Here is a 14,318-nt window from a genome sequence, read left to right as displayed (position 1 = left end):
GAAAATTCGTGTGAGATCAAGTGTAAAATTTTTTTTGGACTTATCAAATTTAATCATATCATAATCCCCTTTAAATCATTTGGGATTAAAATCTCTCAATTTGCAATGCGTATTGCAGATTAGATCAGATTACACAACTCTTTACTCAATTGCATTCTCACTTGATTTGAAGTCACAAAAATTAGACGTCATAATTTTGTGCTATTATATGCGAAATATGATTAGAAGAAGACAACTACACTTTATACTAACCCTTAATCGATATAAGTACATAAAATTATGCACGCAATAATAATTGCCATCCCAACTTATTTGAATGCGATTATTACCGCTAATTTCAGAGAACTTGAAACCTATTTTCCCTGATATCACATCGCCGAACAAAGACAAATTGTTTTAAATTTATAAATCAATAATACTTTATTGCTATTTATAAAGGCTTTTTACAGACACACTACTCCAAATATTTCTATTTACATATCTTACCATCCTATGCTTTCATTCTAGAAAACAGAGAATTATTGTTTACTGCCAAATCCACCGCCGCCACCCACTCGATCCCTTCCCTCCAAACATCTAAAAGCCCCCACACAGCGCAAGCGAAAGGAGAGAAAAGATAACACAGGAGATATGATTCCTCTTCGGCTTCCCATCCTCCTAGCAGCTACTGCCCTGCTCTCCCTCCATTTATCCCCCCTAGCTTCTTCCCTAAACCAGGAAGGCCTCTACCTCCTTGAAGCCAAGCGCGGCCTCTCCGATCCCGACAGCGCTCTCGCCAACTGGAACTCCCGCGACGCTACTCCCTGTAACTGGACCGGAATACTCTGCTCCTCCTCTTCTTCCGTCACGTCCCTCAATCTCGCTAACCTCAACCTCGCCGGCCCATTCCCATCCTCTCTCTGCAGCCTCCCCAATCTTTCGTTCATCTCGCTTTCCCTAAACTACATTAACTCCTCTCTTCCCTCCTCCTCTCTCCTACCCTGTACTTCGCTTACACACCTCGACCTCTCCCAAAACCTTCTCGTCGGCGTTCTTCCAGACTCGTTACCTTCCCTTCCCTCGCTGCTCTACCTCGACCTTTCTGGAAATAACTTTTCCGGCGCCATTCCTTCTTCATTCTCCTTGTTTCCATCTCTTCAAGTTCTCTCCTTGACCGGAAATCTCCTCAATGCCACCATTCCTTCTCTTCTCGGCAACCTGTTATCTCTTCGTCAGCTTAATCTGTCTTACAACCCGTTCGCCGCCGGTGTTATACCATCTTCATTTTCTAATCTCACCAACCTCGAAAAGCTCTGGCTTGCCGGCTGCAACCTCGTCGGCAGCATCCCTCCAGGTCTGGGCGGGCTCTCCAAGCTCACAAACTTCGATCTTTCCAACAACTTCCTCACCGATGTCATTCCTGAATCACTCTCCGGCCTCGCCTCAGTTGTTCAAATCGAGCTTTATAACAACTCTCTTTCTGGTCATCTACCTGTTGGACTCTCCAACCTCACTAACCTTCGCCGAATGGACGCCTCCATGAACCATCTCTCTGGTTCGATTCCGGATGATATTTTCTTCATCCCCAATTTGGAAAACCTCCACCTTTATCAAAACCAGCTGACCGGCTCAATTCCCCCCACCGCCGCGTTGGCGTCAAAGCTCTACGAGCTCCGGCTTTTTGAGAACCAGCTTTCAGGTGCTCTTCCAGCCAGTCTCGGGGCGCATTCCCCGCTCATGTTTGTTGACCTATCCGAAAACCAGCTCACCGGCGATATTCCCAGAGGTATCTGTGAAGGTGGTGTGCTGCAGGAGCTTCTTTTAATAGATAACGACTTCACCGGAAGCCTCCCTGCAGACCTCGGCCGTTGCCGGAATCTCAACCGCGTGCGGCTCAGCAACAACCGGCTATCCGGTGATGTGCCATCCAGGATGTGGGGACTGCCACATATCTGGATTCTCGAGCTCAGTAACAATTCCTTCACCGGAGGAATCACCCCTGAGATCGCCGGCGCCGCCAATCTCTCTAAGTTGCTCATCGACAGAAACCATTTCACCGGAAACATTCCCGCAGAGATTGGCTCACTCTTCAAGCTCTATGAGTTCTCAGCCGGCGACAATCGGCTCACTGGCCCCTTGCCTGAATCTCTCGGAAAGCTGACTGAGCTGGGTCAGCTCGACCTGCACAACAACTTGCTCTCCGGCGAGCTTGTTACCGCAATTCAATCTTCGACCAAGCTCACCCTTTTAAATCTCGCAAACAACGAGTTCACAGGCAGAATTCCGCCGGAGCTCGGAAACCTGCCGGTGCTAAACTACCTCGACTTGTCCGGCAACAGCCTCACCGGAGGAATCCCATTCCAATTACAAAACTTGAAACTGAATCAATTCAATTTATCTGACAACCAGCTCTCTGGTTCCATTCCTCCCCTCTTCCACAACGAAGCTTACAAAACTAGCTTTTTAGGTAACCCCGGCTTGTGCTGGGATCAATCTGGTCTCTGTGCAAGCTCTAACAACAGTAGTCAGAACCGAACCAAGTATTTGTGGCTTCTTCGTTCAATCTTTATTCTCATGGCTATAGTATTAATCTCCGGAATTGCTCTCTTTTACTGCAAATACAGACAGATCAAGAAGGCAAACAAGGGGCAGGAGAAATCCAGCAAGTGGATTCTCACTTCATTCCACAAGCTAGGATTCAGCGAGTATGAGATACTTGATTCCTTGGACGAAGATAATGTGATCGGAAGCGGAGCTTCTGGTAAAGTCTACAAGGTAGTGCTTAGCAACGGTGAGGCCGTGGCTGTAAAAAAACTGTTTAGAAATACAAAGATGAATGGTGAAAGTCATGACCAAGCTTCGGACGATGCTTTTGAAGCAGAAGTAGCGACTTTGGGGAAGATAAGACATAAGAATATTGTTAAGCTTTGGTGCTGTTGTGCTCATAAGGATTGCAAGCTACTTGTTTACGAGTTCATGACGAATGGGAGCTTGGGAGATCTGTTACATGGTAATAAAGCGAGTGTTTTGGATTGGCCGACGAGGTATAAGATTGCTGTGGATGCGGCAGAGGGGCTCTGTTATCTTCACCATGACTGCGTTCCTGCGATTGTCCATAGAGATGTGAAATCCAACAATATTCTTTTAGATGCGGGGCTTGGGGCTAAAGTTGCAGACTTTGGGGTTGCCAAAGTGGTGGAAGGGGTGGAGAAAGGCCCCAGATCTATGTCTGTTATTGCTGGTTCGTGCGGATACATCGCTCCAGGTATTTTGAATTTATCAAATTGTTTTGTAGCTATTTCATCTTGTTTTAGCTTTAATAGTTTTATTTTTCTTCAGACATGCTCAAATAATTATTCTTGTTATCTCGTTGGTTTTTGAGAATTGCATGTCGTTTTTAAAAATAAAGGTATGATTTTTACTTTTTTGAGAAATTTTAAGAAGTGTGAAACTTTAGGGCTAATGCCTGATACTCAAAGATCAAATGATTTATCCTTGATCAATTTATTCTTGTTAGTTTGGCTGAATTTGGTAGACCGTGTTGTCCAAAACATGGTACAATAAGAATATTGTGGATAACAACAATTAGGTCGACTCATGTGGCCTCATCTATCGGACGAGCACTTGCTGTAAATATGCACGTGTGTCATGCATCACTCGGCTGATGCATACCATCCAATACTTAGGAATTTACATATCTAACACCCAAACTTAATTTTTACAATTTTCGTATCACATGAAAATACCCCCTTTTTTATTTTTAAAAAGTGAAATACACCTTTAGATTTCTACATAATTTCTTTACTTTGGAAATATTCCCATTCGCTCTTGCAAGCTATGCTATGCTGTTTTACTATAAGTGGACTTGGTGAGTTCTTGTGCTTCCAGTCCTTGTTATATATAGACTGTAGTTTTCCTCACCATGGCCTGCAACTCAAGGTCTTGGTTCACCATAATGGCTTTGCTGTACTGACTGTGACTGCACATATCTACCTTTTTTTTTCATAAGCTGCACTTTCTATCCAAAAATCTGCATCATGGAAAGCGATTTTTTGCCCTAAAAGTTAAAAGTTAAAACTAGGCTTCTTTTTCAATTGGATTTATACTTTTCCATTTGGTTACACAACTTTATCAACTTTATCAAAGTTGCTGATGAGATGGTGGCCAATGGCATTTTGGCCCGGTTGTAATGTCCCATGCTCTAAGCTCACCGACCCCATCAAAAAAAAATTTATAGAAGCTGCTTTAGATGATGTCTCATGAGCACATGCTATGTTTTTTCAACATTAATATTAATTCTAAGCCTCTAATAGGGGTGTCAAAAAAGGTTCATGATCATTTACTAAATGCGTTGAATTTGTCCGTTTGATTGTTAGGAATAACAAATATATGTATACTTGAAGTGCATTAATCAACCAAGAAAAATATTAGACAATTACATTGGCAATAAAAAAAAATATTGAGTAATTAGTGTGAAAAAATATTAATGATGAAATGAGAATTGAGTTATGCTTTGCTGACCTACTCTCAATCTGGAAAAAGTCATTAAGAGTCCAAATTAAGTGCAAGACAAATCATAATAGAAATGTACATTACATTGATTAGCACAAATTAAACACATTTAACAGAGATTAATCTGTATTTTAAGCTCTTTCAGCTCATTCCAATCCGGAATTCTGTATTTATGCTTTTAGATAATTAGTGTCTAACAAAGCTAATATCTCTAATATCTGCTGCAGAATACGCATACACTCTACGAGTGAACGAGAAGAGCGACATATACAGCTTCGGAGTCGTCATCCTTGAGCTAGTTACAGGAAAGCTTCCTGTAGATCCAGAGTTCGGAGAAAAGGATTTGGTGAAGTGGGTGTGCAGCACAGTGCAGCAGAAAGGAGAAGATCACGTGATTGATTCAAAGCTGGATCTTTGCTACAAGGCAGAGATAACCAAAGTCCTTCACATCGGTCTGCTCTGTACCAGTTCTCTTCCCATTAACCGCCCCACCATGAGAAGGGTAGTCAAGATGCTTTATGAAGTGGGCTACGAGCAGAAGCCGAAGCCATTCCCCAAGGACGGGAAGCTCTCTCCTTACTACTATGAAGATGATCAGAGCGTCACCTCTGCATCAGTGGGAGATGATGAGACGAAGAATTTAGAGAGGTGCTGTTCTCTCCAAATAGATCCACAGATCATAGTTTAGAAAGCAGCAAATAGAGTATTTCATCCACCAATTTTTTTTTTTTAGAATTTAAATACTGTAAATGGATGAAATATTTTGTTTTTGGAATGGGAGAGAATGGAACAAGGTCATGGGAAGCTGTCGGTGCTGTTGCCTTCTCATTTCTTTTTTGTTAAACAAGGTTTTTGAATGCTTTTGTTTGTATTTAGCTTTCAGTTTTGCGACTATCTGGTCCAGTGTAATTTATTGTTGGTTTCTGGAAGTCATTGGTGCTAGTGCTTTGTAAAATTCTGCATTAATGTTAGATTTTTATTTATTGGATGTAATGATGCATGGCTGTTTCCTTCTCTTTACTGTCGTATGACTGATGGCAATGGGCCCTTGTAAAAAAAAAAATAATTTTGAAAGCGAGAGGAAGGAAAGAAGAAAGAAAACTGATTTTGATAATAATTGAATGATTTATTTTTATTATTTTTTTAAGTTATGATGTTGATAGGCTATGTAAGTTATTTAATTTTGTTGTGTATTATACTTCAAATTATTTGGTTATGCACATTTATGAAATATTTATGCAATTATTATGGCTTATCTTCTTAGGTTAGTCGTGAAACATGGGTGTGGTTGTCTTGTTGCTTTGTGCGAATGATTGAAATTTCAAAAAGGAGGCAACAGTAGATGCCGGGCTGGATTGTAGCTTAGAAGAAATTAAAAGAAAAAGGAAAAATTTACTATATATATTTATGTTTATAATATTTTGGTGTACTCGAAGTTGTATATGAAAGGGGTATTTCACTGTAAAAGTTGGTAAATATTGTTGTTGGGAAGTTGAACAGGGAATTCAAACATAAATATAGAAGATAGATATATATCATGTAATGCTCGCAAGGGTTGTCATCATCAAATTTTGTAATTTATAATTATTCTCAGGCATTTGACATGAAGCTCAAGTCATTTTCTTGTAAAAATATTTAAAGTCATTAAAAATCATTTTGAAGTTTAGTTTTTGTAAATTTAAGTTAAACTGACCAAATTGACAAGACGAACTCAATGATATCAAATTTGATCAAATTCAAAGCAAATCAAGCCCAGATGAATCCACTTAAACTATTTTTTGGAGATCCTTGGGGTGGTTAATTAGAAGGGCAAATGAACTCTAAATTAGACGTGCATAAAGTTAAATCGAACATCTCAACAAGAGGAATCCTACGGGCCCATGATCACCTAATTTTGAGGTCATTAATGTCACTGGTTCATAAAAAAAATCAATGATCTAAGGGAATCAACTTATGCCATTCGATCATATAGATATGGTGGTTATTTGCCAAAGAATGAAAATGTCCTTTTTTGGGGACTATAAAGAGACAGTCTTCTTTACTTGGAAGAAGGAGAAGGAAAGACAATAAAGAACCAATTTATATTGTTGTTATGGACTAAAGACCCAGTAACAACTCTCGGCCTCTGTTGTTATCGAACGTGGTGTGGTGACCTCCCTAGATCAACGGTGGCGAGCCTCAATCACAGTCGGTCACCCCTTGCTACAGAATAGCGAAACACTTTACAGAGTAACGGGGACACTATTAAGTGTAAAATCTCCCACACATGATGAAGTACTATATTCTAAATATTGTGCAACAATGTATCTTAAATACAATGAATTGAAGGCCAGTCGTAATCTTCCATTAACAACTCTTTCATTCATTGTATAATAAATTTTCTGTATACAAACATTGTACTTTGAGAATCCTTATAACCATTTCTCAGCTGTGTAAAAATTGTCTATTTTTGTGCTTGTAAATTTATAATAAATCGTTTCAATTGGGCTAGATTCAACAGTTTTCTATGACAATTAGAGGACTAACTGTAATATGGAAACAAATTTTTTTTATAATAAATGAGAGAAGCTTAGGAAAATTATTGTTCCTAATTATCAACATTATTAGAGTCGTCAAATTTGGTTTGATTTGCATAGGATCAATTTAAGGGAGGTTTTTTATCACTTGTTCAAATTCAAAGTTAAATATAGATTTTAATTTTTTTTCAAAAATTAGGATTAGAAACTTTAAAGTCTCTAAAATTTTAATCTCAAGTTACCAGTAGATTAAAAAGTTCCCACATTTTGGGAGTTCACTTATTCCTCTTGGGATCGGTGCACAAACGCATTTTCTTATACTACTTGGTTGACATGCATAATTACATGTATCACTGATGCTTCATATCATTTTGGTCACATCAAGTTTTTATTGTCATTGCTGGGAAATGACATTGAATTTCTAATTTTTATGAAGATTTTAGTTTAATCCTTTGGTTTTAGACTCAAAAATTATTGTCATATTTTTTGTAGCTTATTTGATAATACTTTGTGTTAGAAAATTTTTAAAAAAGAAATTTGTTGTTCTTGTTTTTACTTTCTGCATATACTTCTGTTTTAAAACATTTTCTATGAATTCTACTTGTGGATTGTTGTTTCGGCTAGTTTATGGTCTTTTACTTGTTTGTTCTAAGTTTGTATGTGTTGGACTGGAATAACTAAACAAGTGCCTTACGACATTGATTTAGAGAGAATCGTTAAAAAAAATAAAAAAAATTAAAAAGCTAAAAAAGAATTTAGGAGAAATGAAAATCTTGCCCCTAGAAAAACACTTCAAACCTCTTGGAGAGTATGTCACTCCTTCGGTAAAAGAAATCCATTTGAAAATTAACAACCCTAACGTACAAGCTAGTCCATTTGAATTGAAACCAGCTATCATTCAGATAGTGCAAAAAAATGTGTTTGGGAGCTTAGCCACATATGACCTTAATCTTCACTTAGCTAGTTTCCTAGAAGTACATGCCACATTTATTTATAATAGTATTTCTTATGATTTATATAAATTAGGGCTTTCCCTTTATTAGTTAGGTATATGTCCAAAATGTGGCTAAAGGATCACATACCACATAAATTAAGTTAGTCCTAAAATTCCTTGCTAAACATTCACCTCCATTCAAGATGACAAAACTTAATAATGATGTCATCTCATTTACCCAATTAAATGGAGAACTAATCTATAAAGCTTGGGAGACATTTAAGAAGCTACTTATGAAATATCCCCACCATGCATACCTTTTATAATGATTTTTTTTTTGTTGAGGTCAATAATAGATGTTGCAGCTAGGTGGCCACTTATGTCAAGCCATTTAAAAAGGCTTATTCATTAATCGTGGAGATGATTATGAGTTTTCAATATTCTTTAGATTGAGTCAGTCCTAGAAAGATAGCAGTGTACGTGATGCAGAAGTTTTAATTTTCCTAACATTACAAAATATGTCTATATCTAAACAAATTATATAACCCACGCCTTAATTCATTGCAAGGACACTACCTAATAATGAGATAGCTTACATATCAAAAGAAGATTCTTGTATTAATTTTTTGAAAACCTTTAATGTCATAGAAGATAGGTTCAATAACTCTTATTTAACACATAAATATAGGTTAAAAAAATCATCTAAACTTTTATTGAAATAAGAATAACCAAGGGGTGGAAAACTAGCAATGGACTATTAACCAACCCAACTCTAAAGGTAAGTAGAATAACCAGAGTAGTGGCATCTAAATACTTACCTACTCTATTTGATTTACTTATAATATCTGATTTAAGGAAATAGACTATCTTTGGAAATGACAGTACTAAACATGAAACATTAATAATAAAGTCATGATGAAGCTATTAGAAACATAAAAACAAAGTTTGGAAAATAGCTAACTCATTGAGCAAAAGACTGCAATAGACATTACCGAATAAGCTAGAGGTGAATCCAAAGGACCGGAATGTGGAGCACTGCAATGCAATAGGACATATGAGTGGGAAGTTTGAGTAGCCTATAGTGCAGAAACATAAAATGATGTGAAACGATAGTGAATTACATAAGTATCCAAGTAGTATACGAAACTAACTTTGTGTATCGATCCCACAAACAATGAGTGAATTTCCAACTATGAAAAGTAGCTTGCCAACTGGTTTTGAATTTATCTTGAAGGTTCGATCATTGGTTGTTTTTGAATGTTTCTAACTTAATTTTAGCAAGCCTAAAATCCTAGTTTAACAATGAGAAGTAATTCTAGCAAGAGAAGTATCTCTCCTAAGTGAAATCGAAGGTTTACAAAGTGAAAATTAAGATGGTAACTACCAAAAATAATTCTCTTCCTTAGCCCCTTCCATGAAGGTGTCTTAGCCTCTTCAGTGACTGACAATAAGGAAGCTAGAGTCATTAACCAGTTTAGTTTTCTAAATTCAGTGAAATCCCCAATGAATGAGTATTTCTCTACAAGATAGAACTAAACTAAGCGTAATATCCCTATTCTTCTGGTTAATGAACTTTATCCTAGTTGTTCCACTATGGATTCTCCTGAATCTCAATGAACACAATGTGTTTTAACTATCTAACTGGGCAGGTTGAAAGTAAATGATGGATTGGAGGAAAAACTTTCACCATTACATTAGTTTAAGTAAGTCACTTGATAATATCACAAACCCTAGGATTTCTACTCATTAAATCAAGGAAGAAAAGAAAATTTGTGACTATTCATACTCTAAAACAGCATATATATATATATAGGTAAAATGGGTTTTAATTAATATATATATATATATATATATATATATAGTTATTCAAAACAATAAATGCATAGTAAGTTTAGAGAATAAAAACTCAAATTAAACCCTTGATGTGATGCAATTTTGTGTTCTTTGCACCTTACCCTTACGATCACTCATTTTCTTGGAGAATCCTCTCTCCCTCATAGAAATAGTGCTCTCACACCCTCTTTTACAGAATCATTCACTCATAGAGACTCACACACCAAAACCAGATAAGATTGTGATGCTTTAAATTGTCAAGAGAACTTGCATTTTATAGAGTAGGAAGGCCACACAAGTAGAAAAAATTCTAACTCTCCCAAGTCAATTTGTTGGCGTTGGGGTTTTTACTTGGAGCCCCAAAGTGTTGCTCCAATGGTAAGAAAAAATTCTATTTTCAGTAGATGGCAATTTGACACCGCTTAAAGTTGGGCCTGAATGTTGAAGGAGATGCTTATGCGCCCCATACTTGGTGCCAAAGGGTCAAGCTGTGATTATGGAGGGTGTGTCTGGGTGCTCCAGACCTTACACAAAGGCACCAGGTTCTCGATTACTTGAGCATGTCTAGGCTCATGGGTGGTGCATAGGAGCCCCAAAGTTGGCATCTAGGTGCCACTCAAGGCTATTTTAGCTTTGGTTTTGGGTGGCTTTAATTGGATATTTGTCCGAACCAACTTCCTTCTACTTCATTCCAATAGTTGTTAAGGCCACTTGAAGGCTTTCATAAGAACTTGTATCCCACAATTTGTACAAAAATAACTATAAAAACATAGGTATGAACAAATAGTAGAGAAATTTACTTAAAAATTTAGAGAATTTTCATCATATAGTTCACACATTTCAGTAGTTAGGGTTGGCTTTGGCAAAACTACGACAGTGTGGTATATTTATGCTATCCCTGCAGGCTTTCACACATGACACATGCAGATAATAGAAAACCGTTGCTCTAATACTTCAAAAAAAATGCGCAACTTCTCTAGGAAACACAAAGGTAAGTGAGGGAGACTTCGACGCTCCCAAGAAGAACTCCAACACTGTCAAAATGATTTAGGGAGTTACAAAAGTCTTTGTCATCATGGTAATTTGTGGCTACAAAAGAATTGATTTTGAATAAATTGAGGCTTTTCCTCCACTTTTCCTTGAAATGCTTGACCCCTTGAAGTGACTTCGAGGTGAAGAAGACAGACACCACAATGGAGTGTCAGAAAACACTTGTAGTTGTCAACACGTTTTAGTGAAGGGATCCGTAGAAGAAAGTGTGAGTGTGTGTATGTGCCAGACTATTATAGTCGGGTGATGGCGGTTGTGTAATGGTAGTTAGCAGATGATGGTTACACAATAGAGATTTTATGATTGTATATTTTCACTGGTTATCAAGAAACTATAACAAGACAGAGGTGGTCAAATGATTATAATTATGGGATAGTTGATAGGGACAATGGTTGGTCAGTGGTGGTTAGTGATATAATGGGGTAATAGTGGTCGAACAACAGTTGTTGAGTGCAACTGAAGAAAGAGAATGGAGATTGGGCAAATGTAATCAAGCAATGAAGGTTGGGTAATAGTCGTGCAATGACCTTGTTAAGATGGCGATGATCTAATGATGACAATTAAACAATAACAATCCGATGTAGTAGTTTGGCAACTATGAATATTGATGATGATCCCAACCTGATGGTCGAGCGATGGGGTGTTCGGGCGACAATGATCCAATGTTAGTGTTTGAGTGGTGATGGTTGAGAACTGAAAATGATAATAGCTGGTTGGTGATATTTCAACACCAATGGTTGGGTGATGATGGTCTTATGATGGTAGTTGGGCGATGATTTGACGATAATGGCACAATAAAGCTTAAAGTTCCTCCAGACTTGTAAGGTCTCTCTAATCTTTAATTTCAATCTCCTTGCATGTGAAGAGTGGATGTTTATTTATATATTTGAGTGTGTATTTTTCCATCAATATTAACAAAAATTCATAACATTCCACCAGTCCTCTATATCCTATAGGGTTTTCTTACTACTTTAATCATTTCAAAGTTAAACAATCTTCTGGTTGTTAGATTTTTCTCATCCAGACGCTCGACATGATTATAAACAAATTAGATTTGGAGATCATTCGATGTTCTAGTCAATGCATAAAAGTTCTAAATTATCATTCTAGTACTTGATTTGGGCTCATTTAAATTCAATTTGGGTTTGTTTTAATTTCATTAGGTTGCCATCGAAAAGTTCAGCTTGACTGTAGATTCGCTAAAATCGTATTATTTGGTTCAGATTTTTTATATAAAATACAATAACTAAGATTTATATTAGTCAATTTTATTTGTTTTTTAAATGATAAATATTAAAACTTAAAAGTATTCAATTAGAGCATGTGAGGTGTATCCATGGCGGTGAATCATTTCAATCTTTTATTGAGAAATTTAAGGCAAGCATTTAATATGGCCCAAGGAAATCGTGGCTTTCGCAGGCGCTAACTAATTAAGAAGGCCAGCATTAGCTCGCATTAGTAGTTGGCAATCGCTCGTTACTAATTTAATTAATGTCGAAATGTAATCGATTCTTCTGGGGCCATTCCATTACATACATACCACACAACTCTCATGTATTTACATTTCTACCCATCTAAACTTTCATATTTATATTCATAATACTTTCATTCTTTGTAGTATATAAAAATATCATTATTATTGCTTTTTGAAGTAAAATGCATATAGTTAAGGTAAGAAAATGTGTTATAAAAATAAATATGAAAGTTCAGATGCTAGATATGTAAATTTACCTATTATTTATTATAATTTTTACAAAATTATTGCCCTTAGAACAAAGATAAAATATTTAGATTTACATGAGTAATGCAAGTAAGAGAAAGTTGGTCGTCATCAACCACCGCCGACCGTCGTCGAGCACCGTCAACCGTCATCGACCACCATGAACCACCATCGATCACCACCAACCAGACGCCGTCAGTCAACATTGTAATCTGAAAAATATAACTACTCTTTCTCGTTAATTCCTGTAATCATCAATCAATAGTGAATTTTCGCAACTGAGTCAGACCCCGTGGTTTTTCTCTTTCGGGTTTTCCATGTAAAAACTTCTTGTGTCATCACAGGTTGATTCTCTTTTATCTGAATGTGTGTTGAATCCTCGTGCAACGCTAAGACGATAATCCATTACTCTACCGCTACGAATTTTATAGCACGAATCATATTATATAGTGTATGATTAAGGAAATAGTATTTTAATTTCCAAGCCAAATTGAAAATATTGATGAGCAAAGCCCAAAAAATCAAGGAAATAAAAGCAACCGCAGAAATCTTTATTTGATGCTTAACTAACAGTGATCTGCATGATATGTTATTATTTATTGCAGGCTGTGCTGGAGAGAAGTGGTTGAGGATGCATCATTCAATAATGTCATATTAATTTTGTAATGTACGATTTTAAATCATGCTTTAAATGTGTAAAATTAATGATCACATCTGCATGTCTCATTTGGGTTGATTATATATCGATTAAAAAGCATATTTTGATAAAATATCTGGCTATGGGTGTGTTTGGGATAATTTTATTCCTATTTTTTTTTTGTTTTTGGGTGGTCATCATATCTTCATTTGATACTATTTTCTTGGATAATTTATATTGAAAACTTATTTTTTTACAATCAAATTTTCTAAAATGTGAAAATTATTTTAAAAAAGTATGTATAATAATGATAGTAGCTTTTAAAAATTTTGTTTCCCTGCAGTTATTTTTAATTATTTTTATAAAGTATTGTTACAGTTATTTTTAATTATTTTTACAAAGTATTGTAGCCGCCCTAAATACACTGTAATAATACCTTTAATCAATTTATCCTATTCTATTTTTTTCTTAAATGAGTAGCACTCATGTAGTGGGATTAATTGTAAATGAAATTAACTATTTAATCATGTTTTTAACAAAAATATACTACCTTAAAGTCTGATATTTATATTTATTACACTTCAGCGTTAAAATTTAGGTAAGAATATGTGTATTTCACTGTAGAAAAATTTAAAATCATAAAATTTTTGATATAATATCAAAGATTTAAGTGACATGCTTGTAAATAAGAAAGTTTAGTTGACAAGTATGTTATATAAGAATTGTGTGTTATATCTCACAACTTTATTCGATTTACAAACATATTTGAATCGATAAGCAGAAGTGAGATAAGATCATACATACCTCCAGTCATAACTTATACGAACAGAGTCGACACTAGGGCTGTCAAAAAAACTCGTTGTTCGTGAACAGTTCGTGTTCGGTTCGTCAATGAGTTCGTGTTCGATTCGTTCGATAAGTAAACGAGACAAACGCGAACAAATTTTTTTCGTTCGGTTAGTTAAACGAACCAAACACGAACAGTGATGCGTTCGTTCGTGTTCGAATCGTTATTGTTTGAAATATAAAATAATATAAAATAATTATATATAAAAAATTTATTATATTCTAAAACATTAAATTTTATAAATTATAGTATATAATAAAATAATAATAATAATATATTAATATACTATA

The 14,318-nt window shown here is 36.0% G+C and overlaps 1 protein-coding gene across 1 annotated transcript; it reads left to right on the top strand.

The window, feature by feature from the left end:
* Positions 1–506: 506 nt before the first annotated feature.
* On the top strand, positions 507–5,484 carry LOC110021138 (receptor-like protein kinase HSL1). Its single transcript, XM_020719493.1, has 2 exons — positions 507–3,244; positions 4,719–5,484. The coding sequence occupies exons 1-2, from the start codon at positions 631–633 to the stop codon at positions 5,177–5,179; spliced, it is 3,075 nt and encodes a 1,024-aa protein (XP_020575152.1). The 5' UTR covers positions 507–630; the 3' UTR covers positions 5,180–5,484.
* Positions 5,485–14,318: the final 8,834 nt, after the last annotated feature.

Source organism: Phalaenopsis equestris, unplaced genomic scaffold, assembly GCF_001263595.1.
Source record: "Phalaenopsis equestris unplaced genomic scaffold, ASM126359v1 Scaffold000123, whole genome shotgun sequence".
In the NCBI taxonomy this organism is placed as follows: Eukaryota; Viridiplantae; Streptophyta; class Magnoliopsida; order Asparagales; family Orchidaceae; genus Phalaenopsis; species Phalaenopsis equestris.
Note: the sequence above shows the minus strand (reverse complement) of the source record. Positions and strands in the feature narration are given on the sequence as shown.

What these genes read in the sequence shown, in the direction of transcription:
- LOC110021138 (XM_020719493.1), top strand. Translation starts at nt 631, where the DNA reads ATGATTCCTCTTCGGCTTCCCATCCTCCTAGCAGCTACTGCCCTGCTC. An exon ending in GTGCGGATACATCGCTCCAG is followed by an intron (nt 3,245 to 4,718) that starts GTATTTTGAATT and finishes TATCTGCTGCAG; the next exon opens with AATACGCATACACTCTACGA.